This window comes from Apiospora marii, assembly GCF_038362585.1.
Source record: "Apiospora marii strain CBS 49790 chromosome Unknown utg000006l_segment0_segment0, whole genome shotgun sequence".
NCBI lineage: Eukaryota > Fungi > Ascomycota > Sordariomycetes > Amphisphaeriales > Apiosporaceae > Apiospora > Apiospora marii.
The window spans coordinates 773,395-798,991 of NW_027117378.1; the positions used below are offsets into that span (position 1 = coordinate 773,395).

At 56.3% G+C, this 25,597-nt stretch overlaps 11 protein-coding genes across 11 annotated transcripts; 4 read left to right on the top strand and 7 right to left on the bottom strand.

Moving 5' to 3' along the window:
- Nucleotides 1-894: 894 nt before the first annotated feature.
- PG985_009995 (uncharacterized protein) lies at nucleotides 895-2,031 on the top strand (the record flags this gene model as incomplete). Its single annotated transcript, XM_066829763.1, has 1 exon — nucleotides 895-2,031. The coding sequence occupies one exon, from the start codon at nucleotides 895-897 to the stop codon at nucleotides 2,029-2,031; it is 1,137 nt and encodes a 378-aa protein (XP_066682153.1).
- Nucleotides 2,032-2,344: 313 nt separating this feature from the next.
- On the bottom strand, nucleotides 2,345-3,604 carry PG985_009996 (uncharacterized protein; the record flags this gene model as incomplete). The annotated part of the gene is made up of 1 exon (XM_066829764.1): nucleotides 2,345-3,604. The coding sequence occupies one exon, from the start codon at nucleotides 3,602-3,604 to the stop codon at nucleotides 2,345-2,347; it is 1,260 nt and encodes a 419-aa protein (XP_066682154.1).
- Nucleotides 3,605-4,138: 534 nt separating this feature from the next.
- On the bottom strand, nucleotides 4,139-5,587 carry PG985_009997 (repressible acid phosphatase; the record flags this gene model as incomplete). The annotated part of the gene is made up of 1 exon (XM_066829765.1): nucleotides 4,139-5,587. The coding sequence occupies one exon, from the start codon at nucleotides 5,585-5,587 to the stop codon at nucleotides 4,139-4,141; it is 1,449 nt and encodes a 482-aa protein (XP_066682155.1).
- A 1,175-nt stretch (nucleotides 5,588-6,762) lies between these two features.
- On the top strand, nucleotides 6,763-7,195 carry PG985_009998 (uncharacterized protein; the record flags this gene model as incomplete). Its single annotated transcript, XM_066829766.1, has 2 exons — nucleotides 6,763-6,930; nucleotides 6,974-7,195. 2 exons carry the CDS (start codon nucleotides 6,763-6,765, stop codon nucleotides 7,193-7,195), a joined length of 390 nt encoding a protein of 129 aa, XP_066682156.1.
- A 670-nt stretch (nucleotides 7,196-7,865) lies between these two features.
- On the top strand, nucleotides 7,866-8,506 carry PG985_009999 (uncharacterized protein; the record flags this gene model as incomplete). Its single annotated transcript, XM_066829767.1, has 3 exons — nucleotides 7,866-7,897; nucleotides 8,099-8,258; nucleotides 8,297-8,506. 3 exons carry the CDS (start codon nucleotides 7,866-7,868, stop codon nucleotides 8,504-8,506), a joined length of 402 nt encoding a protein of 133 aa, XP_066682157.1.
- A 214-nt stretch (nucleotides 8,507-8,720) lies between these two features.
- On the bottom strand, nucleotides 8,721-11,447 carry PG985_010000 (C6 transcription factor; the record flags this gene model as incomplete). Its single annotated transcript, XM_066829768.1, has 4 exons — nucleotides 8,721-10,929; nucleotides 10,998-11,089; nucleotides 11,158-11,179; nucleotides 11,347-11,447. 4 exons carry the CDS (start codon nucleotides 11,445-11,447, stop codon nucleotides 8,721-8,723), a joined length of 2,424 nt encoding a protein of 807 aa, XP_066682158.1.
- Nucleotides 11,448-12,213: 766 nt separating this feature from the next.
- Nucleotides 12,214-13,318, bottom strand: PG985_010001 (uncharacterized protein; the record flags this gene model as incomplete). The annotated part of the gene is made up of 2 exons (XM_066829769.1): nucleotides 12,214-13,144; nucleotides 13,197-13,318. 2 exons carry the CDS (start codon nucleotides 13,316-13,318, stop codon nucleotides 12,214-12,216), a joined length of 1,053 nt encoding a protein of 350 aa, XP_066682159.1.
- Nucleotides 13,319-14,578: 1,260 nt separating this feature from the next.
- Nucleotides 14,579-16,150, bottom strand: PG985_010002 (uncharacterized protein; the record flags this gene model as incomplete). The annotated part of the gene is made up of 2 exons (XM_066829770.1): nucleotides 14,579-16,092; nucleotides 16,147-16,150. The coding sequence occupies 2 exons, from the start codon at nucleotides 16,148-16,150 to the stop codon at nucleotides 14,579-14,581; spliced, it is 1,518 nt and encodes a 505-aa protein (XP_066682160.1).
- Nucleotides 16,151-16,921: 771 nt separating this feature from the next.
- PG985_010003 (uncharacterized protein) lies at nucleotides 16,922-18,590 on the bottom strand (the record flags this gene model as incomplete). The annotated part of the gene is made up of 3 exons (XM_066829771.1): nucleotides 16,922-17,513; nucleotides 17,581-18,532; nucleotides 18,587-18,590. 3 exons carry the CDS (start codon nucleotides 18,588-18,590, stop codon nucleotides 16,922-16,924), a joined length of 1,548 nt encoding a protein of 515 aa, XP_066682161.1.
- A 1,883-nt stretch (nucleotides 18,591-20,473) lies between these two features.
- PG985_010004 (uncharacterized protein) lies at nucleotides 20,474-22,195 on the top strand (the record flags this gene model as incomplete). The annotated part of the gene is made up of 2 exons (XM_066829772.1): nucleotides 20,474-20,726; nucleotides 20,799-22,195. 2 exons carry the CDS (start codon nucleotides 20,474-20,476, stop codon nucleotides 22,193-22,195), a joined length of 1,650 nt encoding a protein of 549 aa, XP_066682162.1.
- A 288-nt stretch (nucleotides 22,196-22,483) lies between these two features.
- PG985_010005 (permease for cytosine/purines- uracil- thiamine- allantoin-domain-containing protein) lies at nucleotides 22,484-24,398 on the bottom strand (the record flags this gene model as incomplete). Its single annotated transcript, XM_066829773.1, has 3 exons — nucleotides 22,484-23,339; nucleotides 23,415-24,220; nucleotides 24,306-24,398. The coding sequence occupies 3 exons, from the start codon at nucleotides 24,396-24,398 to the stop codon at nucleotides 22,484-22,486; spliced, it is 1,755 nt and encodes a 584-aa protein (XP_066682163.1).
- Between the last annotated feature and the right edge of the window lie 1,199 nt (nucleotides 24,399-25,597).

A 25,597-nucleotide genomic window follows, 5' to 3' on the forward strand; every position in this document is an offset into this window, starting at 1 on the left:
ACCCGGCAAAGGGTGCTACGTTGCCAGAATTTGAGCGCGATTAGTGATCATTGATTGCCTTGTATGTATAGGGTTCAGGCAGGTAAAGAATATTGTCGCCGACTTGGACTGGATATATTTGCGCGTCGATAGGTTTGCGATACGAAGATAGGATGGGCCATAGGTCAGATCAGATCGGATCGGAGATTGCCCAGCAGCCCAGCAGCCAATACGGAGCGGGTAGAGTAGGGATCGGCACCCCCTCGAAGAATGGCAAATGGCTGAAGTCGAAACAAGCCCCTGCCAAGCACCAAGCTCCCTTTCCCGTCTTGCCCGTTCTGCGTTATCCTGCCGGTCAATAAAATGCTTGGCAGCCCCGTTGGCATGTCATGGGTTTCTTCTTCTTCCCCCATGATCCATTTTCTCCTGATGCCAAACGGGTAGTTGCATATGGTTTTGGGTAAGACGCGAGTACGACGCGAGGTGTTCGCCTGAATGCCACGTCCCGTCTTTAGACCGTCGCCTCGTTTCGACCCCCCAAATTTAGGGCAGGGGCTCATTGCCCATTACTGGTCAATGGGCTGTTAAATTTCCGATACCGCCTATCCCCATCTCCCATTGATGGCCTTTTCCGAGGTTTCCGTTGCTGCTTCTTCCTTTCCATCCACTCTCCAGCTTGACTCAAATTACCTTCCAGTATTACACGCAACGATACTGCCGACACACAGTAGCTTTCTCGCATTTTATTATTCAACAGATCAAAACGTTGGAGCCGAGTGACCTGCAGCGCGAATACAAGTAAGGACAGCCGAGGTGACTGTTTTTCGAAAGGGGTGCCCTACCATTTGGGGTGTACACTCTGCCAGCCAGGAATTGGAGCGCATTACTCCCTAGTTTCCAAAGTGAAAAAGAACAATGCAACGAGGCCGTCCATCCAGGACCCCCTCGCTCTCCTCCTCCCTAGCCGACTCCCGCTCCCCCAGTCCCTACGCGCGCTCGGGGTCCCGCTCCCGCCCCCCTTACCCCAACACCACCACCACACATCAAAACAACGTCAGATGGTCCACCTCCGTGTCCCCGGACGACCCATTGCGAAGTAGGGGCTCACACCCGCAGCATTACTCATCTCGACGGCGCGAAGAGTCCTTCGCTCCTAGTCGGTCCCCCACACCGCAGCGCCAGCAAGAGAAAGAAAGAGTATCCAAAAAGAGGAGGTCATCGGTATCCTTCCTCAAAGACCAGATCAAGGAGAAGATGGGCAAGGACGAAGACGCCACCACCGCCACCAAGGCCGACCTCAAGGAAAAAGCCAAGGAGGGCGGCAAAAGTACGCTCAAAGCCTCCCTGATGTTCCTAGGCTCCGTCGCGGCCGCGACCTACGTAGCCAACCGCTTCTGGCCCCGCGGCTTCCCCTACGGCGAGAAGGAGGAATGGGAGGAGGCCAGGCGACCCGATCACCACAGAAGACGCACGTCCAGGGCGGAGGAGGAAGACGAGCATCGCCGGCCCCGGCGGCGGCGCTCTACCTCGCAACGGAGGCGGTATAGCGTCGACCATGATGAGGAGGGACGCCCCGAGGTTTACAGACGAGGCCGCCCGGGCTCGGTGGCGGAGCGCGTGGTCTACGGCGAAGAGCCGATTCGGCGGGCGCCGTCGAGGGGGTTTGCGGATGAGGCCCGGTACACCGTCGTGGGAACTGTCAGTGCCGAGCGGGGGTTCCGACCAGTGAGCGGCACGAGGCAAGAGGCGCCACAGCGCTACTTGGATGATGGTGGTAGGGGTGGTGATCACCGGAGGTCGTCTTCGTCGTCGTCGCGGTACTACTACGATGGCGGCGACCGGTATTACTACGCCACGACGACGGCGAGGCGGCGGGGCGATGATGATGAGGGCGATGTCGAGGGGTTTCGGGAGGGTCGGCGGGGTAGTGTCTGCCGCGAACCTCGGTACGTCGAGCATCAGGTCACGACTTTGAGGAGGAGCTCGTCTGATGAGCCGTACACGACGACGGAGCGGGTGGTGCGGAGGCAGTACCATCTTGACGACCGCTGATGATGGTGATTCGTGAGGGTGTTTCTTCTCGGAGACGTGATAAGGGGAAAAGGGGTCGCGGATTGGTAAGGTCTTGGCGGCAGCGTTTCGTTTATGGGGGAGGACCAGGAAAATGGGACTGTTGGTTTGTTTCGGATTGCGGAGTTGGTGGTTGTTTCAAACAGGAAGGGCAGTCATGCCCATGCAGATTCTGTCTCGCTCCAACTGGGTCCTGCAGTGAAGCAGACGGCGGGCAATACCTACACGAGCATCTCAAAACGTCAGGCATTCGCAGGCAACAGCCTCAACCAAGAATGCCCTCATGGCTACGTTCTCAATCAGGGCGTGGGCGACCGAGGGGCAGTATGTCCACTCGACCCTTAAGTCTAATACCGCCGGCCGCAGCCACTGCTGCCCAAGGTAGCGCCGCCGATAGCGATGCCGACCCGGGGTCTGGACCAGGCCGAGAGGAGGTATGATCACGTCCGCTTCGCTCACGCCCGGCTTTGGCTTTCTCACCCCCGTATCCTTCATCTTCTTCTTCGTCCTTATCGTCATCGTCGGTATCCTCGGATCCATCTTCGTCTTGTACCTCGTCCACCAATCTATCCTTCGATGCCTTGGTTCCTTTCGCCGCCGTAGATCTTCTGCCAACCCCGCATGGCTTGGAGGCCGCACGTGTATCCTCCTCGGCGAGTTGCCTACGACGTCGCCTTCGCCTCCTAGCCCGCGCTTCCCTGGTCGACTTCCTCTTCGTCGGTGGCGGGGGAATTCGAGCAATACTACTACTACTCCCCTCGTAGTCGCCTCCGTCATCCTCGTCGTTCTCGTCATCCTCGTCCTCTTCGTCCTCGCCATCGTCGTCGGCCTCTTCCATCTCCACATCCTCACCATCCTTCTCTTCACTGGGCTGCTCCAGCTCTCCCGAAGACGAATCGGAATCCCGGGAGGAAAACCACAGCGGTGACATCGGCCGTTGACCACCACCTAAAAGCTTCGCAATGGTCTCGCAGGGGTACCGGGGCGCGACGACGTAGTATCCCAATCTCCAACGCCGCTTTTCAGCGCTGTGGATTGGCACCACGACCTCAGCGGCCGTAGTGCCACTAGTATCAGCAGTCCGGATTGCGATGCTCTCTCCCGCGGCGAGTTTGCTACTTCTGCTTCTGCTGTTATTGTGCTCATCATCGTCGTCACCGCCACCCCTTCTCCCCCGCCTAGCCCCCTCCTTCTCCAGCATCTTGGAATAGACCAGCAGCTCCCGGCCCGTCGGGCTCTTATTGAGCAACTGCGGCGCCCCACCGCCGATGCTCGGTAAGGGGTACCAGATCAGGAACTCGGGGAGTTGCAGCATGTTGCCGCTGTTGTCCCGGACGACTTGGAACGCGACATCGCTGTGTGCGCTGTCGGCGGAGACGAGGGTCGTGGTGCCCGGGGCGAGGCGGAAGAGGATCATATTGGGGCTGAGGCGCTCCGTCGACTTGACGGAGGGAGAGGTCTGGATGGTGCCTAGTGGCAGGTTGCTGACGAGCAGGATATGTAAGGAGGAGATGTATGAGGAGGCGGCGTCTTCGTCGTCCGGAGAAGAAACCATGGTGCTGTGTGGGATTTTTGGGATATTGGCGCAAGGTATGATAAGCCCTGTTCGGCGATTGGGTGTCGTTGTGTTATCCGTGTTGGAGGAGAGGGTACTCAGATATATTATTTGCCTTTCCCATTCTTAATGTAGATGTTATGAAGACCATTCGAAAAGGCACTCCCAGTTTGATTGATGTACATGTTCTCCTACCAGCAACATATACGTGGACTCCATCATGTGAATCCATAGAAGCCGCCCTCAAACAGTGAGCAACTCACTCCCAGGGCTAATGTAAGACAGGATAAGAGGACAAAGACGAACACGTATGTATGTAGGCATGTTTTAGAGGGAGATTTTGACATATCATAAGGTACCGATCAGACTTGTTACAAGTTCCTTTATTCGAAAAAGACATATAGGTCTAGCATCACAATCACCAATGGCAGTAGACAGATTGATCATTGAACAAGGTCATAACTTCATTTCAGATTAAGTACATAAATGATAATTAAGAGGCATTAAAAATTAAGCGATGGCTTCCGTCTTCCTTTAGAAGCGGTAGCTCTTCTCATGACGCTTCCCCACCACCGTGCCGTTCCCAACGCCGGAGCCGGCATTGTAGATGGACAGCGTGTCGGTCGAGTTCTTGTACTGCACGCCGCACATCTCGGAGAAGCCCTTGGGCCCGCTGAACATGTCGACGCGCTCCTGGAGGTAGGCCTCGAACCCGGCGCGGGAGCAGGCGGTCCCCGGCCCGTCGGCGCAGGCGTCGAGCGGCTGCGGCGCGCTGTTGACGAGGACGCGGTAGTAGTCGCCGTCGTCGTAGCCGTAGCTGCCGGTGCAGTTGAGGCGCTCGATGGCCAGGTTGCTCATGAAGGGCAGGATGGACGAGGCCCGCCACGCGCGGCGGTAGTTGATGCGGTCCAGCGGCATGGTGTCGTTGACCGTCTCGGGGCTGCCGCCGTAGGCCGAGTTGTTGAACAGGCCCATGGCGACCAGGACCATGGGAGGGAGCTCGCGGTGCGTAAAGCTGATGTAGAGGTCCTCGGCCTCGGGCGCCTCGCTCAGCAGCTGGCTTGCCGTCGCGTTGAACCAGGGCAGGCCGACGGCGCCGGCCACCTCGTTGCCGTAGCCGACGTTGTAGTGGTAGCGGACGTCCTCGGTGTACTCCCAGGCCAGCCAGTCGTCGGGCGAGAAGAGGTCGAGGTCGCAGAAGGGCGACTTGCCGCGGATGACGGACTCGTAGCCGCACATCTCCATCATGCCGTAGACGTCGTTCATGGTGAAGTTGAAGTCGGGCGCCAGGTCGTTGAGGCGCGCCATGATGGGCGCGGTGTACTTCTTCTTGTACACCGACGACTCGTCGCTGCCCGCCGACGACGAGTAGGCCGGGCACGCCTTGTAGGGCGTCAGGCTGTCGGCGCCCGACTCCTTGCCCTCGTAGATGCTGACGACGTTCATCGTGTTGTCGTCGAACTCGAAGCCGCGCACGAGCGACTGGGCCGACTTGTAGGTGCGCTCGGCCGAGGACGTGTACACCTTGGACGGCAGCTTCAGGTGGGAGTAGCGGAAGAACATGTCGACGCCCAGGCGGGTCGCCTCGAGGCGGCCGACGCGGGTCAGCAGCTCCTCCTCTTCCTCGCTGACGGGGGCGGTCCAGTCGGCCAGGAAGTTCAGGGTCGGGGTCTTGGACCAGTCGATGTTGGTCTTGTTCTCCAGCTTGGAGACGAAGGGCTCCAGGTAGGTCTCATAGTCAAAGTCGTTGGCCGCGATGGCGGCGTGGCGGACCAGGTAGGCGGCGCGCGAGGCCTGGCAGCCCTGCGGCACGTCGGGGGAGGCCGAGGGGTCCTGGGACTCGAAGTAGGGGGCGACGCCGCCGAGGTGCTCGAGCGGGTTGAACTTGTAGTTGGAGTTCAGGGTCGCGGCGGACGCGAGGGAAGAAGCGAGCGGCAGGGCCTTGAGCATGCGCCCAAGGCTGTACGACTTGCTGGAAGACATGGCTTTTACGTATTCGCGTGCAAGCAAGCTCAGAGGCAGGACACACACAGTGAGGAAGCGACAGTGAGAGCGAGAGAGTTGCAGGTGAGGAGAAGACTGGAAACTAAGTCACCGTCGAGGGCGAAGCTATTTGTTTATGTATTGACATGACTCCCTGGAACCATATCACGTAGCTGCATATACCTAGAGAAGCAGAAGCCCCCCAGCCAGTCAGCCAGCTGCATGCATATACGGAGACGTATGATGTATGCTAGCAGGGCTGTTTGCTGGGTGCAGAATTGCCGGTGTGCCGGCGCAGGGGAAGACACTGCGACAGAGCATTCGATCCCGCGCCGAAAACTTGTAATGTTGGCAGTGAATTTGATCATCGATTAACAAATCCCAACCCCAGCAACCCAGCTGGGGCCCGACATCCTGGCGTCATTGGCCCGAGCGGGGGGCGGGTAGCCCTGTAAAAGCTAATCTGCTGGTCCCCACCTTTTTCGCGAAGCGAAGGCAGTTCTGGCAGCACTTTTGGGCGGCGGTTGGAATGCGTTGGATGCGCTGTGCAGGACGCTGTGTCCAGCGTGCAGCCCCTGTCAGGCGGTGCCTGGCACTACCAACGTCATCGCCAAGCAAAATGTCTTCAATCGAGATGCTTCGATCGTCCAGAGTGCAGCTTTGGTTGCACCGGGTTCCTCTCGGTCGTCTCCACGGGATGCGGCCCGCCAGCACTACGTGGGAACCGGAAATTTCTCTCCTGGCGGGTCGTTTCGAATTGAACAAACATTGAATACTTTATCCAGCGGTTGCATTGTGAGAAAAGCAGTAGCAAGCTGCGTCGGGGGTTGATGAAGAAACACCCTAACATAAGCAATGAGCGATCTTACTTAGCTTCGGGCACTTGACTCAACTCACAGAGCTGGGAACGCTAAAAAGACCGGCCTGGTTTTCACTAGTTGGTACCATCTTGTGAAACAGCCACCAACAACAAATCATGGAATCTCGTTATGAGGACTCAGCATTGATGTGACACGTTCACAGGCGCCTTGAGGCGACTTCGAGCTGCTTCAACACTATGTCATATTTCTCGAATGACCTGTAGGTAAAACTGGAAGTACGCATAATCCATGAGATCGATGATTGGCCTCCAAATGTAGCATCCCCATTGCAATCGATACAAGCTTGACCGCATTATGGAACAATATGTCACCGGTTTTATGCGGGTGCTTCGCAAGATCGACAGCGCCGACCACATCACTCAATTGGCCATTGACATCGAACTCCATTCGCGGTCAGAGCTATCTGCTCGAAATGAACTACGCGTCTTGGACTTTCCAGAGGAGGATGAGCTAAATGCTAATGTCCGGAAGAGCTCCTCGCTCACCCAGGCAGACCTTGCTTCAGCGGGCTGCCCAGTCGCCTGGCCAGCTGACGGCGCCCGGGTTTAACCTGCTGCGGACCCGTTACTGGCTGGACACCAGTGACGACGAGCTCTGGGCCAGGGCCGTTGTGGCTGAAGCGTTGGCCTCGGCATCGAGCGGGTCTTGGGACGAGACCAACAGCCGTCTTTACGCCGTCCGCGGCCCCCCTTACCGCCTCAACGAGTCCGAGCGAGAATGGCGCTAGGAACTCCTGGAGAACTTGACGCCCTCTGGTCTGCCTGCCTCCCTGCCCATTCCCGTGGCCTGAGAATGACAAGTCGTCAGGTCTCAGTCGTCAGGAGGCGCGGGAGCTTGACTTGGAGACGACTGAATTCGCCGACGACATGTGGGTCTGGACCGTAGATCCGGATTACCAGTCACCGTCCTCGGAACAGCCAGAGTACCGAGGCTACCTGAATGCATGGGTCCAGCAACTCGACAACAACTTCTACGTAGCAAGGCAGATTAAAAGCGATGAGGTCTCTATGGCGGACTTGTGGAATCTGGCTCGCAGAAGTCGAGGCCAAGCGTTCGTCTCGCTCGACCAAGCTGAATGCCATTCCTTTCGAGCCGACCGACTGTCAGGCAGCGCGTCAAAATAGTTGAGTTATACAGATGAGATATCTCGTATCATCGGGAACGCCAATGCCGTTGAGCTCGACGAGGTGGTTCGGTGTCCAACGAAAGTAGACTAGTCTGAAGCCCGTCACTGTCGGGCCGTTCCTCACTCATGCTAGTTCTGGTTCGTATGGGGCCGGGGGTCGCCCACCAATTCACAGCATATGGATGTCTTCCCCACGGCGCGACCAGAGACGATGCCAACGTCGTCAAGGTTTTGAGGTGCGATTGAAGTGCCGTTTTTACCAGTCTTCACCATGCTGTCGTCACATTCCAGGTTGTTCAAGTTGTTAGTAAGTCTGATACTCGCAGGCTGTCTGCCCGTGCTCTTGGTCAGATCAGGTTTGTCGGTACCAACAGCTCTCATATGAACTCTCCGTTTTATGCACCTTGGCCAGACACTCGATTGTCCCTCGCCTGTCTGTAAGTGAGTTACTATTTTTGGTCTCCGGCACTTCTCGAGGGGCAAACGACTCACATTACCTTACAGCTCCACGTTTCCCACCGAGCTGCCTTGCGACGATGTCCTACTCGACATAGCCTTCGAAGGCTACTTTCCAGATACGGAGGAACTGGAGGAGCTATGTCATCCTGGCTGTCTGCGATCTCTCGAGTCGCTCCGCAACGCCCAGCACGGCACTTGCGCCTCGGTACTCGGTTGTGCGTGCCTCCTAATAGCGACTTGTAGACCGTGCAGCCGAACGACAGCTGCTGGGCCATCATATCCACGCATCGTCACAACTTCGGCCGCGTCCAGCTGCTGTCGTGGGATACCGACATCGACAACGACTGCACCAACCTGGAGATGCTGACGGGGCACTGGATATGCGTCAGCCTTCCGGGCGCGGCGTCTCCTGAAGAAGGAGCAGCATATTTGCAGCTGCAGATACAGGTATAGCTCGTAGTCAGTTATGGGCAGTAGACCCCAAGACGTTTCAGTATCGATGATGATGTTTGCAAAGATTTCGTACAATATTCGTTTCGCACAAACTATCGTATCCGTCATGATCATTATTCATTAGTAGCAACCCTGAAACGTCGCTTCCGGTACAGCCAGTCATCCGAGCCTATTCTGAGCCGAAGGCGACCCTTACACGAGCAGCCCATTCTTCCTAGGACAGGCTCTGCAACGTCTCAAAGTCGGGCATCCAGACCGGCGAGTGCTCCTTATCCTGGTCGATCCAGCTCGCCAGCTCCGCCACCACCCTCCACGCCTCGTGGTCGTCGCCCCCCGGGCTCATCTGGCTCAGAATACCATGTTGCGGCTGCGGTGGCTGATCCGGTACTGTCGCCGTCGCCGCAATGAGTCGAGGATCAACATTAGCACCAGCGGCATCCTCTGAAGCAACAGCCTCATTACTCTGCTGCTGCTGCTGTTCCGCCGTCCCCACCGCTTCCCGCAGCACCTCCTCCTCATCCCCCCCTTTGCCGCCGCCACTCCCACCCCGCTGCTGCAGCTTCTCCATCGCCGCATTCACCAGCAACTCAAACGCATCCCGATACTTGCGGACCCACGGCGCCCGCTCGCCCATGACGAACAAAACCAACGAGCAGGCGCGGACATCGTCGGCGAGGCGGACGGACCAGACGCGGCCCGGGTGGGTCCAGAGCCCGTACAGCAGCGTGATGCCGGCGACGAAGACGGTCTGGACCGCGATGAAGGAGTGGCCGTAGTCGAGCGTCTGGTGCAGCCGCTTGTGGGCCTGGCAGATGTCGCCCGCCGAGGCCAGGCACAGGGCGTAGTACGGGTCCGTCGGCGGCAGCAGGGCCAGGAAGGGCTGCACGAGGAGGCGGATGGCGCGGTGGTAGTGGAGGAGCATGTAGTTCAGTTCGGCGTTGTGACTACTGCTGCTGCTGTTATTGTTGCCTTTGCCGTGATTACTGCTATTGTTATTGCTGTTTGTTGTTGCAGTAGCAAGAGGCGACTGCATCAGCTCCTGCTTCCACGCCTCGAGCTCGGCGTGGTAATGGTCCAGCTTGGGCACCAGCGCGGCCAGCGGCCTGTCGGTACGGTAGATGGAGTGCTGGATCCGCGACTCGATCCGGCGCAGTTTGAAGAGAAAAATGGCGGGCGTGAGCGACGTCTTCCAGCTGGTCGGATAGCTCCTCGCGTCACCATTTGAAGCCACTGCTTTGGGGCTCATACAGCTGCTACTAGTCCCCCTACTCAAAGGTCGGTCCGCACCCAGGGACGTTTCTTCGTGAGAGCCGTCCTTATCCCCCTCAGGCAGCTGCACATCTATCTGCCGATCGGGGATACTGAACGGCCGCCCCATGGAAATGGCAATGGTCCGCTCGAGCGCGTAGACGCTCCAGAACAGCCGGCGCCGCATCTGGATCTCGCCCTGACTGTCCAGCTTGTCCTCGTTGCGCCGCATGTGCAGGCCCAGGTCGATCGACGTCCGCATCGCGAGCCCGATCATGTACCAGATCCCAAAACTCGAGGGCGAGCGCAGGTGGTACAGCACCAGCAGCGCCATGGCCTCGATGTTCTGCGTCGTGCGCGACTCGCGCGCCGCGAAGATGTGCTGTAGGGCCGCCATGTAGTAGCTCTCGGGCGGGGAGGCGGAGCCCACGTGGTGTTTCTGTTTCTCCGAGGTCAGCAGCTGCAGCAGCATGGCGCCGATGGCGTAGACCATGTACAGCTTGAAGATGCCGAAGCGCTGCTGTTTAGTTAGGTTGGGAATGGGCGTCGCCGCCAGCGCGGCCCGCTCCCGGTGCAGCTGCCAGACCTCGGCCGGGTCCAGGAAAGGGTACCGCGGGTGGATCTGACTGAAGTAGGCCGATAGGATGCTGAGGCCTAGCTCGTCACTGGGCGGGCCCGCGCTGTTGGCGATGACTTCGTCCATGGTGATGGCTTTGGTAGGGGATCCCGTCGTTGCTGTGGTGGGACTGCTGCCGTACTTGACGTCGCTGTTGCCGCCGCACGAGAAGCTAGTCCCCGTCGCGCTCGATTTCCTCCGCTTGTGACTGCTGGGGCTGCTGTAGCTGTTCTCGTCTCTTCTGCTGGGGATGGCTTTGTTCCAGACGGTGGCCTGGACCATCTCCCCCAGGTTCAGGGCGAGGTTCAGGCCCGACGAGGAACCGATGTAAGCAGGCGCCTCAAAGTTTCCCATGGACAGCAACTCCACGACTTCTCCTAGCGCATTGCTGCTTCTGCGGTTGTCGTTTTGGTTGCTTCTTGGGGGAAAATGTGATTGCGATGGGTGGTAGGATTGCCCTTGCTTCTCGTCTTCCTCCTGCTGCTGATACGGGAGCCCGTTCAGCTCCGTCACCTTTGATTCGAGGAAGGCAATTCTCTCTTCAAGCGCACGGGTATAGCTGGACGAAACGTTCAGTATGCATGCATCCTACGACGTCGTTTGGCACGGAGAGGGGTTGACACGTACGCTGCCGGCGGTTCATCCTCGGTCACGGCCGTCTTGTCGCATTCGGTACCTGCCTTCCTGCAATTGGAGCAGATCGGCCATTGATCATCGCACTGGGCACCAAGTCAATGGGGGTGCGCTGCTGGGAGTGCGGCAATGGCACAGTACATGATTGGCTTACTTTCTGTTTCCGGTTCTTACATCTGCAAGTTGGTGTGTTAGTTTCCCGGATACAGTAGAAAGAAGCACAGGAGAGATCGTGAACCTAGTCCGAATCAGGAATGCGTTTGTTCTCACCACTTGGCAACGATTACCCACCCTATCAACGGAGCCCGTCCATAAGACTACGGGAGTGTCGTTGAATGCTTACCTCGTACAGGCTGTCCGGCCCCGTTTTCGGGGGTTGTGAGTCGGTGCGTCCGTGTTGACCGGAGACACGAAGGAGGGCAATTGGCCAGGAGTGGCCGCCATATTTCCTGGTAGACTGACGACGACTGACTCGGGCACGTATCAATCAGGCTTGCATGAAGCGTATTGTCGTTCAACGAGCGGTCAACTTTGCTCGCAACACGGATGTCCGATCATCGCGTGTATATAAGCCTCTCATTCGGTTATTGCACGCAGTTCGAGGGGTCCGTATTATCGGAGGTTGTCATGTCATGTCCATGGTGTTAGTCAAGGGGTTCCGATAACAGGTCGGTGGAACCCGGTCACCTCCGCCCCAGCAAATTGCCAAAAGGGGTAGGTGCTGCTGATAGCGAAGCCTGCCGGGCCCCGCTCTGGCAGCTGTCGCTGTGGGTTCCGGGCCATATGCCGATGCGGCAATGCATATCAGACGAGGGGAAATGGCCGTCCATGGAAGGGGCTGACGACATAGCTGCAGGCGGTATCGGTTATCTCCAAGCTATATCGGTTCAATTGATATGACTTCTTGTTTCTCGAGCAACATCGTCGCTGAGTGGAGCCAGATGCTTCTCTGGTCAATCAAGTGAGCATTTGCCTATGGTGTCTATCAGACAGTGATATGCACTGCGCCTTGATAAGACCTTGGAAATGCATAGTTGGGATGCCAATTCTAATGTTTGGGGTTGTGTAAAGACTATTCTGATTCGTTGAGTGCACATCCAACATTGCCATTGAATCCTTGGCGAATGGATCCTCGAAGCCATCGTGGATATACCAATGTGTAGTTGATAGATGTATGTGATTATAGCCTGCCATTACGTAAAGGATCGTCCTACTTGCCGACCCCTTCTATCCAAGCCCCATTAGGCTTGTACGGGAACTTCGCGTGCATATGCCGCGCAATCTCGCGCCGCGTCGTGACCCAGACCCCGGGCTTGTCGGCGATATACAGCATGAACTTGCGCAGGGCCTCGCTGCGGCCCGGCTTGCCGATGATGCGGGTGTGCAGCGGGATGTTCATCAGCTTGCCGCCTTCGCGGTACAGGCAGTCGAACGTGTTCTTGAGGTACTGCTCGTACGTCTCGGCCACGGAGCTGCCGAACCCGGGCGACATGTGAAACTTGCCGTCGTTGCAGTCGTAGTTGTACGGGATCAGCAGCATGCCCTTCTTCTCGCCGTCGGGCAGGTCCTTTTCTTGCGGCAGGTCGATCCAGTACGGCACGTCGTCGTTGTAGCACTCGGACGACCACAGGAACTCGGCGCCGACGCTCTTCCACACTTCGGGGAAGAGCATGTGTCTGTCGCATTGGTCAGTCAACCTGAGGAGACGAAAAAGGGGTTGGTGTACATACGTCTGCGGCGTACCACGGCCAAAGTAGGCCCCCACAGGCATCTCGCCCGACACCTCCTTGAGCAGCAGTATGGCCTTCTTGATGTACTCCTTGTCCTCCTCGAGCGTGTAGTCCCAGGTGTCCTTCCACCGCAGACCGTGGGCCGCGATCTCGTGGCCCTCGCGCACCAGGGCCTTGGCGAACTTGGGGTTCTTCTGCAGAGCCACCGCTACAGCGTACGTCGTGAAGTTCCAGCCAAACTTCTTGAACAGGCGCATGATGCGCCACGACGCCGTCCGGCTGCCGTACTCGAAGTCGTGCTCCGCGTTCAGATACCGGGCACCCTCCTTGTAGCCGCCGGACGCGCCCTTCTCCCAGAGGTAGGGCTCCGAGTGGGCATCCCCGTCCAGCACGGAGCGCTCGCCGCCCTCTCTGTATTGACGTGTAAGTAGTTGGTGGAAAAGATATCAATGCGTGCACTTACTCATAGTTGAGAACGAACGAGACCGCTATCCTGGCACCGTTGGGCCACTGGGGGTCAAATCCCTCTTCCCCAAACCCCTCGAAGTCCCGGGGAACCTGTAAGCTCTCCTCGATGTGAACCATATTTGCGACCTTAGCAATGACACGCCTTCGAAACTATACCGTTCCCTCTTGTTAGATGAACAGAAGTATGCGGATTGTCCAGACTATTTCCATAGGCGGTAGGACACAGATTGGTCATGATGAATTGCTTCAGATTCGACCATATGGCCAATAAGGTAGGGCGGGGTGTGAATACCGCCAACTCCGATGATAGGCGCTCTTTCGCGGCATCACGACCCCTACACATAAGCACTGCATTATCAGGTAACGCCCGGGCTATGTGTTCAAGATGATATGCAGCACGTCTCCATTTCGGTTAGCCGCTTGCAGCAGGTCGTGGTTGCCCACTGCATGGACAGGCAATGGGGTTGGTGGGCTATCTGTTAGCGCATTGCGGGGTGTCGGACGGCTCCCGACGGCAAGTCCATGGCACGCGAAAGCTTTTGGTGCATCCTCCGACTACCGACCAAGACAGTGAGTTAGATGGCTTTCGAGTGTCCCGCAGCTCTCAACCTTTCACTCGTGAATAGGTAGAAACAAGTCGTGGGCAAGGTAATTCAAAACACGACAGGTCGAAAGTCTGGGGATGGGGCAGACAGATGTTTCAAGCGGGTATCCAATCGGCTCGCATGGAAAGTTCAACCGTACCTACCCAAAGCCATCAGATCAGATGGCTGTCGAAAACGATGACGTTAATCGCTTTAAGCTCAATTCCGGCTCTTGTCGGAGCTTGTTACAGATCCGAATTGCAGTGTTTGTTTCTGAAGCTCATGTTCTACTGTACATGGCTTCGGATGGGGAGACTACAGAGATCCGTGGAGTGCGTATCTGGCCCTACTGACTTCGAATCAATCGTTGCGACGAGAAATTGCCTGGAATGCAGCACCCACTGTATGCAGTCAGCTCAATCAGCTGCTTGGCACTTTGACGGTGCCGTCATCTGTACTTCAGGGGCTTCTCTTGTCCCACAGTCCATCTCATTCTGGCCCACTTCCGTGTTCGATGTCCAGCATCATCGAAACAACAACAGAGTCAACCTTGATTGGTCAAATAGGAGAGCACTAACGATGTGGCTGCTCCTATCTGGAACTGCAACGGGGTATTAGCAAATAAAAGCCTCTGCAAACAACAGAGCGCCCGCTTAGCTGAGCTCAGGAGTTCCCTGTGAGGTTGGATATTTGCCCGTTGGTGTGGATTGATCACCAAAACTACTTATAAAGGCAAACTGCTGAGCTTTTTCTAATCAAAACTTTCCGGTTGGTATCTTCAAAAGGGCGAAACTCAAACTAGTTCCACCGGCGACCTCGTATGCTCCTTTGGCGAAGCCACTGCATCACCAGCCTCCGCCCGCAGCTGCGTCCCTCCGGCTTCCACTATCTCCCCGCCTCCGAATTGAAACGGTAGTGGTCTGCCGCCGGCCTCTTGCAAAGCCTCGGGCGCTGCTTCGACGGCTTCCTTGTCGCGACCCCCCGCGTCGTCGTCGTCGTCGTCCTGCGCCGTCGTCCCCAGGTCGCGCAGTCTCCGGCGATAGCGCACGACCAGCCAGACTAGGGCCGCCAGGATGCCGAGCACGGTGACGCCGACCCCTGTGCCTATGCCTGCGGACGCCCCGGTGCTCAGCCCGCCGTTAAGGGGCGATGATGATGTGGTCGAATTGCTGGTGTCGTCATCCTTGGGGGCCTTTTGGGGGCCGTTGGTGCCGTTGCAGGACAGGATGGCGATCTTTCCCAGATCACGCATCCTCACAAGCCATGAGCAGTCGAACTCCGGGTTCCAAGCTTCGATGTTCACCACGCCGGCACTGGAAAGACGTGGGAAAAGGGCTGGGTTCGCGGTATCTCTGTTTCGAATCAGCCAGTTGAACTCGGATATATGGTCTCTCGCAACATACTGTTTTATGATACCGCTGAGGTAGATGGAGTCGACAGTGGTCAAATGCGAGAAGTCTCCAGGTATCGTCGAGTTCGGGTTGTCCATGATGTTGAGCGCCTTCACCTCCGTCACGCCGCTGAAGGACATCTTAGCAATGTTGCTGTTCCCGGTGATATTCAGGTCTTTTCCCACTCTTTTCAGGTGATCCAGTGCCAAGATACTGCCCATTCCAATCTTTTGAGGCCCGATTATTATTGACTGATGCACGACTAGATCCGGGAGCATACCCGGGCCACTATTCGGCGACCCTTGCGAACTGACGACCCGGTTGACGAGAGTTAGTGATCCCACACTAGCTAAGCTGGGGAAGACGGCAGTGTTGTTAGCTACAGCCAACTCGTTGGAGACTGTGGCAAGCCTTGGGAACTGAGTATAGGAATCATAAGAGGTTATGGAACTGGCGTTGGTCAATCTCGGGAACTGTATCGACCCTGCGCCGTCCAGATACACGATGCCTAAGCTGGGAATGTCGAAAATCTGCGGCTGGTCGCGAACGCGGCCAAGTTGGGGAGCTTCATGGATATTGATGCTGCTTGATTGACCGGAATTGTCATATGCCGTGCCGTTCCACCGGTTCAAACGAATATTGTGCAGCACTGGTGCTTTTTGAACTTCGAGCGAGCTGAAGGTGACGAGGTCCGGAAAATTGATTTCTTCGAGCTCGCTGTTGCAATATACGTGCATGCGGTAGAAAGACTTCAGGTTCGTGAAGTTCAGCGTACCCTTTGCTCCCTGTACCACGATCTGCGTTTGAGGCCCTGTTGCATTGGGCGTGAGCACGGTCGGATCGTCGATATCATCCTGAGAAGCAATGACGGTGACGGCGCTGTATCCACCCAAATGAGACAGCTCTTCGCTGCATGCTAAGCTTGCTGGTCAGAATGCTGTGTGCTATCAGCCCGAAAATTTGTACTCACACATTGTATAGGACACCCCAGTGCTTATAGTGCTTGTCTTTTATTGATCACGGGCCTGGACGGTTTGGACGACAGCTTGTCTCAAATCAGAGAACTAACTCGGAGCGATGAGAAACAAAGAAGTGGCGAAGAACTGGCAAGTAAGCATGGTGGTCAAGGGGCCATTTTTTCATATGCCGCAGCTCAGTGTTGCACATGAACCAATCTACCAACCAGCGTACCGTTGGTTGGTCGGTACTACCCCTGTAGCCGATTCGGCGCTGGTTGGTTGGTAAGACGTTTGATTGAAAGGGCGTTGGTTGGTTGACGGTTGGTTGGTTCGTATCTCGTGATAATTCTTGGTGTTATGATCCGTGCGGAAGCTATAATTAGAGCCTAGCACCACACTTACGTACCTACATTGAGTACCTATACTACCTCTAGATACGTTGAAGGCTAAAACATTACAATCAGCTTATATGCATGCACATTGTGACTGCATGGGGGATGAGCTAATTGTCAGGATTGGGGGCTGGGGCTCTTTGCTCGGTTATCAGGACGTCCTGCATAGCGTGCCCTCGTCTAAGTTTATTACATATCCGAATTGCAGTGTTAGTGTTTGGAGCTCACGTTCTGCATAGCATTGAACAGGGCGAAGTGCACAGAGAGTGTATGTATGGCGAGTTCGCGGTCCTTGCGAACTTCGAATTACCATTTGCTGCATGAGAATGTCTTAATATGGCATACATATGTAAGCGACGTTGCGAAGAAAATAAGGAAACTAGGAGAATACGATTCAAGGCAACTCCAATGGGGGCGACTTCTTCTCCTGGGCTACTACAGCACCATCCGCACCACGTCCATCCCCGGCTTCCGCGCGCAGTGCTCTCCCGCCGGCCTCCAATATCTCTGTACCTCCAGACTGATGTGGCATGGATCTGCCGCCTGATTCTTCAATTTGGGTACCGTCTAGTAGATTCTCTCGTGGCGTAGGTGTCTCCCTGGTAGCTTCCTTAGGGTCATCCCTGCCATGGTTGTGGCTCTCTTCCGCGAGACCTCGCAACTTCCTACGGTAGCGTAGGATGAACCAAACCAAGACCGCTAAGACGCCGAGTACGCTGACCCCGACCCCCGTACCTATGCCTGCGAACGCCCCTGTGCTCAGCCCGCCACTAGAGGATGATGATGTGGTCGGGTTGGTCGGATTCACGCTGCTGGTACTGTCGTCCTTAGGGCTCTCGTAGGTGCCATTGGTGCCGTTACAAGATAGGACGGCGATTTTCCCTAAGTCGCGCATCCTTACGAGCCATGAGCAGTCGAACTCGGGATTCCAAGCTTCTATCCTTACTTCGTTAGCGCTGGAAAGGCGTGGGAAAAGTACGGTGTTGCTGTTTCGAGTCAGTTAGTCAAATCAACTTCTGCCGATCGGTTGGTGTTAATGCCCCTATAACGTACTTGTCTAATACACCATTGACGTGAATTAGATTGGCAGTCGTCAGTCGAGAGAAGTCGCCGGGCACCACCGAACCCAGATTATCCTTGATGTAGAGCCTTTTTACGTCCTCCAGACGGCTGAAAGACATCTTGGCAACGCCGTTGTTCTTCGTAGTGTTCAGATCCTCGCCCACTGTAGTCAGCTGGTTCAGAACCAAGTTTTTTGGGTTCAAATCGTCACCTTTTGTCCTGATTTGACCCCTGATTTGACCCTCTATTATTACTGACTCTCGCACGGCTAGGTCTGGAAGCGGGCCTGTGCTGTCCTCTTCGGCAAGCATATTGTAACCATATGATGTCTGGTTACTGATTCTCAACTTGCCTACATCCTTTAAACTGGGAAAGTTGGTATTTCCCACCAAGGAGCTGCCTATAAGGAGATAGTCGGAAACTGTTACGAGCTTTGGGAATTGGGCAGAGGAACTCTGAGCGTAGATGGTAATGGCGCTGATCAGTTGTGGGAACTGAACACCGCCCACTCCATTTAGGTCCACAATGGATAACGTGGTCATGTTGAACTGTTGAGCCTGTTGAAACCCTAAGCCAAGTCGAGGGGCTTTGCTAATCGAGAGGCTGCCGTATGGAGCGACCCTATAGGTAGTGGTGTCGGCGCTGCCGTTCCACTTATTCATGCTGATTCTTTCCAGGTTTGGTGCTGTGTCAATGACCAGAGTACCGAGCATAACAGTTTCGGGGAAGTTAATCTCCTGGAGGTGGTTGTTGCAAGTTATAGCCATCTTGTAGAAAGCCGTCAGGTTTGTAAAAGTTAGGGATCCTTTCACACCCGTGAGCAGTATACCTCGAGAATCAGTTGTTGCATTGGGCGCGAGCAAAGCTCCTCTGTCGATATCATCCTGAGACGTAATCAAGGTGCCGTAGACATTTGGGTATAGTAGGGATGTTTCATTGCACGCTGAGTGGCAAAGTCAGAATACTCTATGCTGTAAAAATGGCAGTCCGAACGTACACATGGTGCAGTGTGTTTCTGCAATTGGATGCTTCCTTGTTTGCTCAAGGATTCATTGAGATAAACGGGCGATATAATGGCAGCTCAGGGCCTGTTGCTGGAAAGTACAAGAGTAGGGGAGCAGGGGAGTAAACAACCATTTAATACGATAGGTTACAGGCGCATGGTCGTCTTCTCTTTTGTTGCAGTAGAGGTAATGTAGCTGGCTGCAAGTTCTTCAAGTTGTGCATGAGTCTGAAAAGAACGATGGAAATCAGAAGTGCAATATGATATCGTCTTTTCCTTTGAACTCATATGCCTACATAAGGCTGAAGTGGATGGTTTGGCCCCCATGGAGAGATATCAATAATGTTACTTCGCGCAGGCTGACGTCTTACGTGCAGGTCATATGCACCAGTAGAAGACAAGATACCACTATCTCATGTTCTAGCCTATATGCATGAACGTTGGAACAGTCTGACCGACCGCTTATCATTGTCATCATATACTACAGAACACCACACCAACCTCAACTGCCGTTAAATTGATCATACTTTCAGGCATGAATGAGTGCTACCCTTCACCATACACAAGACATTGGGTTGGAACCTACGTCTCCCTCTCTATTTTCTGATTTTGTGCACGTGTTATTGAGTAGCAACCATGTTGTGTTCTTCACTTACAACAGGTATACAACTAGGTACTGACCGGCAATGAAGAAAGCATCTAGCTATGCCGCGCACCACATACCACACGGGCAGCTAATCAGCACTCAGAGTAGCCGTATCATGACTGCCGCGAGGCCATAGTGAGGCCCACAATGGCCAGGCGAGAGCCACATCTGCCACTTACATATAGTATGGTTGCCTGACAGGGATTGAGTAACGACCCGTTGTTCCTAGCATAAGGCTGTCGCATAGGGTGAGAGGTGTCTAGTGAGATACGGCAACACCCCCAGGAAGGACATGTGATGAAACCGCACAGTGTGTACATGGCATTCGCACCTAATGTGCCTTGCTAGAGAGATTCTCATCAAGTATGAACAAGAATTAAAAAACAACTGACCGATACCGATATCAGCCTCATTACAAAGGTTTTGCGAATTTCGGTAAATAAGAAAAGGCTTCATCACCTACATACTGCTGGTCCCGAACGGTTGGTTCGGATGATCGTCACACTGTATCCTTGATGGTTGCAACGGTCACTTTTTTTGTAGTGGCGGGGATGACATATCTTCGCCCATAAATCCGAGTCGCGGAAATACAAGACCGCCTCTTTGCTAGGTTGAGCCTAGTCGATTGCGCGACGAGCGAAATATGGAATTAATAAGTAGCTCGAACAGACCATATATTTTTTTTGGCTGACATCAAAGCTACGTATGTTCGGACGACAAACGGCTTTATCGCCGAACCATTTGGCAGGCAATGGGCCGATGACAGATGACAGCTCCATTCCCTTCCGGGCGCATGGCCCCATCCCGTCTCCAGTCTTACCCGTCATCATTGGAAAAGATATCCTGCAAGTGCCAGAGTTTTTCTTCCGGTTTTGGTAAGGAATGATGGGTGGATTATCCCACGAGTCTTGAGGAATGCAAGGCGACGACCCATTCGCCCCTTCCGAAGATCACCTAACTATTTACTTACCTACCTACTTTTCTTGAAGAAAAGGCTGTGTCTACCACCAGAATCATGCAGGCCTTGACGCACCTCCCTTGATCCGGATTTAATCGCATGTGTAAGTCGGGAATCATCAACCATTTGTAATTCGTTCAGTAATCAAGCCGCGACTTCGCGCGCGTTAATTGGCCTGAAGATATAACCAGGCGGTGCGCTTTTGTCCGTCACAGCTCCAAGCAACTTCAACTCCTTGCGCAAGATGGAACACAGGAGAAGTTCACACAGCGACGGGATGACGACATCCACCAATACCGAGGATGCCGAGACCAATCGTGGGCGGCTTTCCCCGAAGGAAGAGGAACGCGGTCTCGGGACGGAGCCGGGCCAAGACAGCTCCCCGGAAGACGACGACGACGCCTCAACGGTAGATGGAACGGGGCCCGAAGCCACGCGCGTCTCCACCAATCTTTCTATCGCCGAGACCATCTCGCTCCCCCACGAGTTGCTGCTTGTAGCCGTGGTATGCCTGGCGCAGCTCTACACCCGTAAGCATCTCCCACCCTGTCTCACTCCACCTGAAGTCGAGAAAGAGCAAGACAACTGACGTCACACAACAGAGGCCGCTCTGGGTAACACCATCGGCATCCTCAAGATCATCGGCAGCAGCTACGGCATCACCGACCAGGCCGAGCTGTCCTGGATCATCGCGGGCTACAGCCTGACGGTGGGCACCTTCATCATGTTCTCCGGCCGGCTCGGCGACGTGTATGGGTACAAGCCGCTGTTCCTCATCGGCATGGCCTGGTTCGCCGTCTGGAACGTCGTCTGCGGCCTGGCCATCTACTCGAACCACGTCCTGCTCATCTTCGCGCGCGTCCTGCAAGGCATCGGCCCCGCCATCTGCCTGACCAACGGCCTCGCCATCCTCGGCGCCTCGTACGGCCCCGGCAAGCGCAAGGCCCTGGCTTTCGCTGCCTTCGGCGCCACCGCGCCCGGCGGCAGCATCCTGGGCGCTGTCTTCGCGGGCTTGTTCGCGCGGCACTGGTGGCCCTGGGCCTACTTCTGCTTCGCCATCGTTCTGGCCGCCAGCGTCGTGCTGAGCTACTACGTGATCCCCTCGCGGCCGTCGCTGATGGGCCGGCCCCGGGAGACCTGGCCGCGGGGTCTCTGGCCCCTCGTCCACGAGCTGGACCTCGCGGGCGCGACGACGGGCATCACGGGCTTGATCCTCATCAACTTCGCCTGGAACCAGGCGCCGCTGAGCGGCTGGACGGCCCCCTTCGTCTACGTGCTCCTGCTCGTCGGCGTGCTGTGCATCGCGGCCTTCTTCGTGATCGAGATCCGCTACGCCAAGCACCCGCTGATCCCCTTCGAGGCCCTCTCGGCCGACGTCTCGTTCGTGCTGGGCGCCGTCGCCTGCGGCTGGAGCTGCTTCGGCATCTGGCTCATGTACACCTGGCAGTTCTTCGAGGAGTTCCGGGGCGCCACCCCGCTGCTCGCGACGGCCTGGTTCTCGCCCGTCGCCGTGTCGGGCTGCGCCGCGTCCGTCTTCACGGGGATGCTGATCCACCGCCTGGGCCCCGCGGTCGTCATGACGGCGGCCCTGCTCTTCTTCACGGCGGGCATCACGCTCATCGCGACGGCGCCCGTGCAGCAGACGTACTGGAGCCAGGCGTTCGTGTCGATGCTCGTCACGCCCTGGGGCATGGACATGAGTTTTCCGGCGGCCACGCTCATCCTCTCCAACGCGGTCCACCGCAAGCACCAGGGCATCGCGGCCAGCCTCATCAACACCGTCGTCAACTACAGCATCGCGCTCGGGCTCGGGTTCGCGGGCACCGTCGAGTACAAGATCAACCGCGGCGGGCAGACGCCCGAGGACAAGCTCAGGGGGTTCCACGGGGCGTACTACATGGGCATCGGCCTGGCGGGTTTGGGGGTGCTTACCTGCATCGCGTATTTGATTAAGGCGCACAGGGGGAAGCGCGACGAGAGGCCGGACGAGAAGGCGTGAAATGACGGGGGTGTCACAAAGTAGATTAGAGTTATCGAATGCCATATATATATACTAATCAAATAAAGCTTGGTCCGTCTAGTTTTAGCCGCGTTGATGATCCAAATGAACTCAATGGTTATTACGTCGCTAGATTTGCGCATTCGGATTGTCATGGATGTCAGGTTCAACTCTAGTTGTTGAGAAGGATGGTGTCATCGTGAAAGAGAACTATCATTTGAATTGTGTCAAGATGTGAAGACAAATATTTCTATCTCATCTTCGAATCCAACCTACCCCTTCCACTGCTCACACAACAACCGCACGATCCTTCTCACTGCTGCTCGCATAGCCACCAGTCGGAGGATTATCATACTCCACCACGCCGTAATCCCCCACCAGGACCCCCCGGATCCGGTCTACCGTCTCCCCGGCGAAGAAGCCCTCGGAGCCCGCCATGTACTCGAAGCCCTTAGTGTCTCCCTCGTACTCAGATGGGTTGTGATCCGACGGGTAGACGGGCACCGGCCAGATAAGACTCAGGCCGTAGTACATACCGGCCCCCATGAAGAAGGAGAGCAGGAAGCCCAGCTTGTACATGTTCTTGCTGGCCTGGTTGACGGCCGCTGGGTCGAGGGAGCCGGCGATGCCGTGCACGGTGAAGGCCACGCCCGCGACCCAGGCCGCGACGGCCCGCGGGTTCCAGCCGTGGCGGTAGGCGTAGGGGGTGCCGGCTGCTTTGGTGTAGAGCGAGGGCACGTGCAGGTTGCCGCGGCGGAGAAGCCAGTAGTCGACGACCATGATGCCGCAGATGGGCATGAGGAAGACCGTGTAGGAGCCCAGGAAGGTCAGGAAGGTGGAGGCGCTGCTGATGATCTTCCAGGGCACGCACAGTGGGGCGAGCACGGCGCAGAGGACCTGCCCTCGTACGATGGTCATGTACCGCGGAAGCAGACCGGACCCGTCGGCGCCGACGGGCAGGGAGTTGGAGCCGGCGTTGGTCGCGATGGTGGCCAGGACCATGCCGAAGGCCGCGAAGAAGATGCCGGCCCGCGCCCCGGGGCTCCAGAACTCGGTCAGAATGGCGTCGTACAGGTCCCAGACGTTCCAGAAGCTCTTGCCCAAGATGCCCGTCGTCGCGCTGGTGGTCGCGCAGCTTACGAACCTGTTTCGAGAAGCAAGCCAACGGTTAGCGGGGACTTCTTTATATTGGGGGCAGAGAGAGACCGGATTGACTCACATGACAATCAATTTGGAAACCAAGATACCCGTGCTCTGCGACCAGGTCGACTGCGAAAACGAAGTGGCGTAGCGGGCCACATCGGGCTGGTTGATGAGAATCGGGCACAGCGCGCCCATAACACTGTTGATAGCCTGAATCATGGGCCAGATGAGGGCGAACCCCTCCAGCCGGACCTGCTTGTCGTAGCTAAACGAGCCGATACTGCCCCCATTCGCATGCACGGCCCAGCCCAGCACCCCGAAGAGCGCGACGGTCGTGTAGACGGCCTTGACGACGAAGAGGTGGCGCAGCAGCGTCGGGTGCAGGAACATGACGGGGAACTGCACGACCCAGTACACGAAGAAGGCCAGCAGGTTTTTCGAAGAAATGCCCGCGCTCGCGGGCAGCGTGTTGGGGATCCGGTCCCAGGCGCCGCCGAAGACGGCGCGCAGGCAGACGGCCGTGATCATGCCGCCGTAGAAGGTCTGGGTCGCAAAATAGATGACGGCGACCGAGGCGCGGACGACGACGAAGAGCTTGGCGCCGCCGATTCCCGCCGACGCCCGCGCGAAGACGGGGAAGCCGACGTGGTACCGCGTCGCGCCGCGCGAGTTGAGCACGACGATGGCGCTGAGGATGAGGGAGCCGACGGCGGCGGCGATCATGCCGTGGTACCACTGCAGGCCGATGGCGACGAGCGTCGCGCCCAGGTTATAGGAGCCGGAGCTGAAGGTCTGCGTCAGGTAGTAGCTGAAGAAGTGCAGCGCCGTCCAGGTGCGCCGCTCGGGCGGCGTGGGGAGGAGGTCTTCGTTGAAGTAGGCGGCCTATATTGTGTGTACGAAAGTTCGAGGTCAGTATGGTCGGTATCCTTGGTTTCACTTCTACGTATTTCAGCGCAGGATGACTTACACCTTCAGGTGGGGCGTCTGGCGCCAGCAATGCCTTCTTGAACTCTTCTTTCGACGAGAAGGCCGTCTTGACCTTGCGCATCGCGGTCGCCATGGCGGCGCCTCTTCGTCCCTCGTCTGGGGATAGGCACTGGCGTTATATTCTTCTTTGCCGCCCTTTTATTCGAGTTGAGTTGAGCAGTCTACGCGCAACACAAGAATGCCGGATATATGCAGGACAACGTTTATAAACAGGGGCAACGGAAACATTATGTGGAAAAGAAGCCAGGGCGGGCCGATCTTATTTATTCAAACCACCATCGTCGCCCTGTCGCCACGCCCTCTATCAGTGGCTATGACAGTACTGCTGCATTAGCGATAGCACCACCAACCACTGATACTACACCAAGGGCCGACGCTGATGGTTCCCCCGCATTGCCGGTCTTGGGCTCCACCCCATCCATGGCAGAGGGTTCCAGGGCTAGGCTGGGTTGTCGGACCGGGATGGGTGTAGGCATGTCTTGGGGGTGAATAAAACCAGATAATGCAGTTCGCCGTGACTCCATGGAGTTTGAGAGAAGAACCCACGATAGAGTCCCGAACCGTCTCTTGGAAGCCAACCCAGCACGTCGGGTCCCGATTAGGGGATATAGGACTGAGTGTTTGCTTGCAATCAATTGAATACCACCTGGCGCGTCCCAGCCATCTGGGCATTCCGATATGAAGAAATGCAGGTTAGCTGGCAGAAAGTCTTGGCCGCCAAGGGGCGGGCGGACAACAGTAGATAGATCCTTGCACTGATAGGCAGAGTGGGTTTCGCTGCGGGCAGGTGGGTAGGCGAGTGTAGCGATAGATAAACCTGGCACCTGGGGTCCTGATTTACACACTAGTCCCCCATGATATGGGACATGTTGCATTACACGTATGTATGTAGGCAAGAGTGGTGAACTAATGATTTATGGCGGAAGGGAGGTCCGGGAATATCGGATGCGTTCCGACCATCTTCGGAGCTGCTGATAGCTTCCCGACGAAACCCGGCAAACCCGAATGCAAGCGTAACCAAAGGTCGGAAACACCAGGCCATACCACGGAGCAGTCCGTCTATCGCTGCCATGATCCGCGACGCCGGATAAGGTAGTTGAAGTCCCAATATGGCTTGCCCGAAGAGGGAACGAGGATGTTTCCCATTGGCCGCGAGGAAGAGCCGCAACCCAGACATGAGCGGGTCTCCTTTTCGTTCTCTACATTGCTCAAGTCACAAAGTTTAACAGAATTCCGAGCAGTTATGGCAAAGATGATACCAATGCATTTACC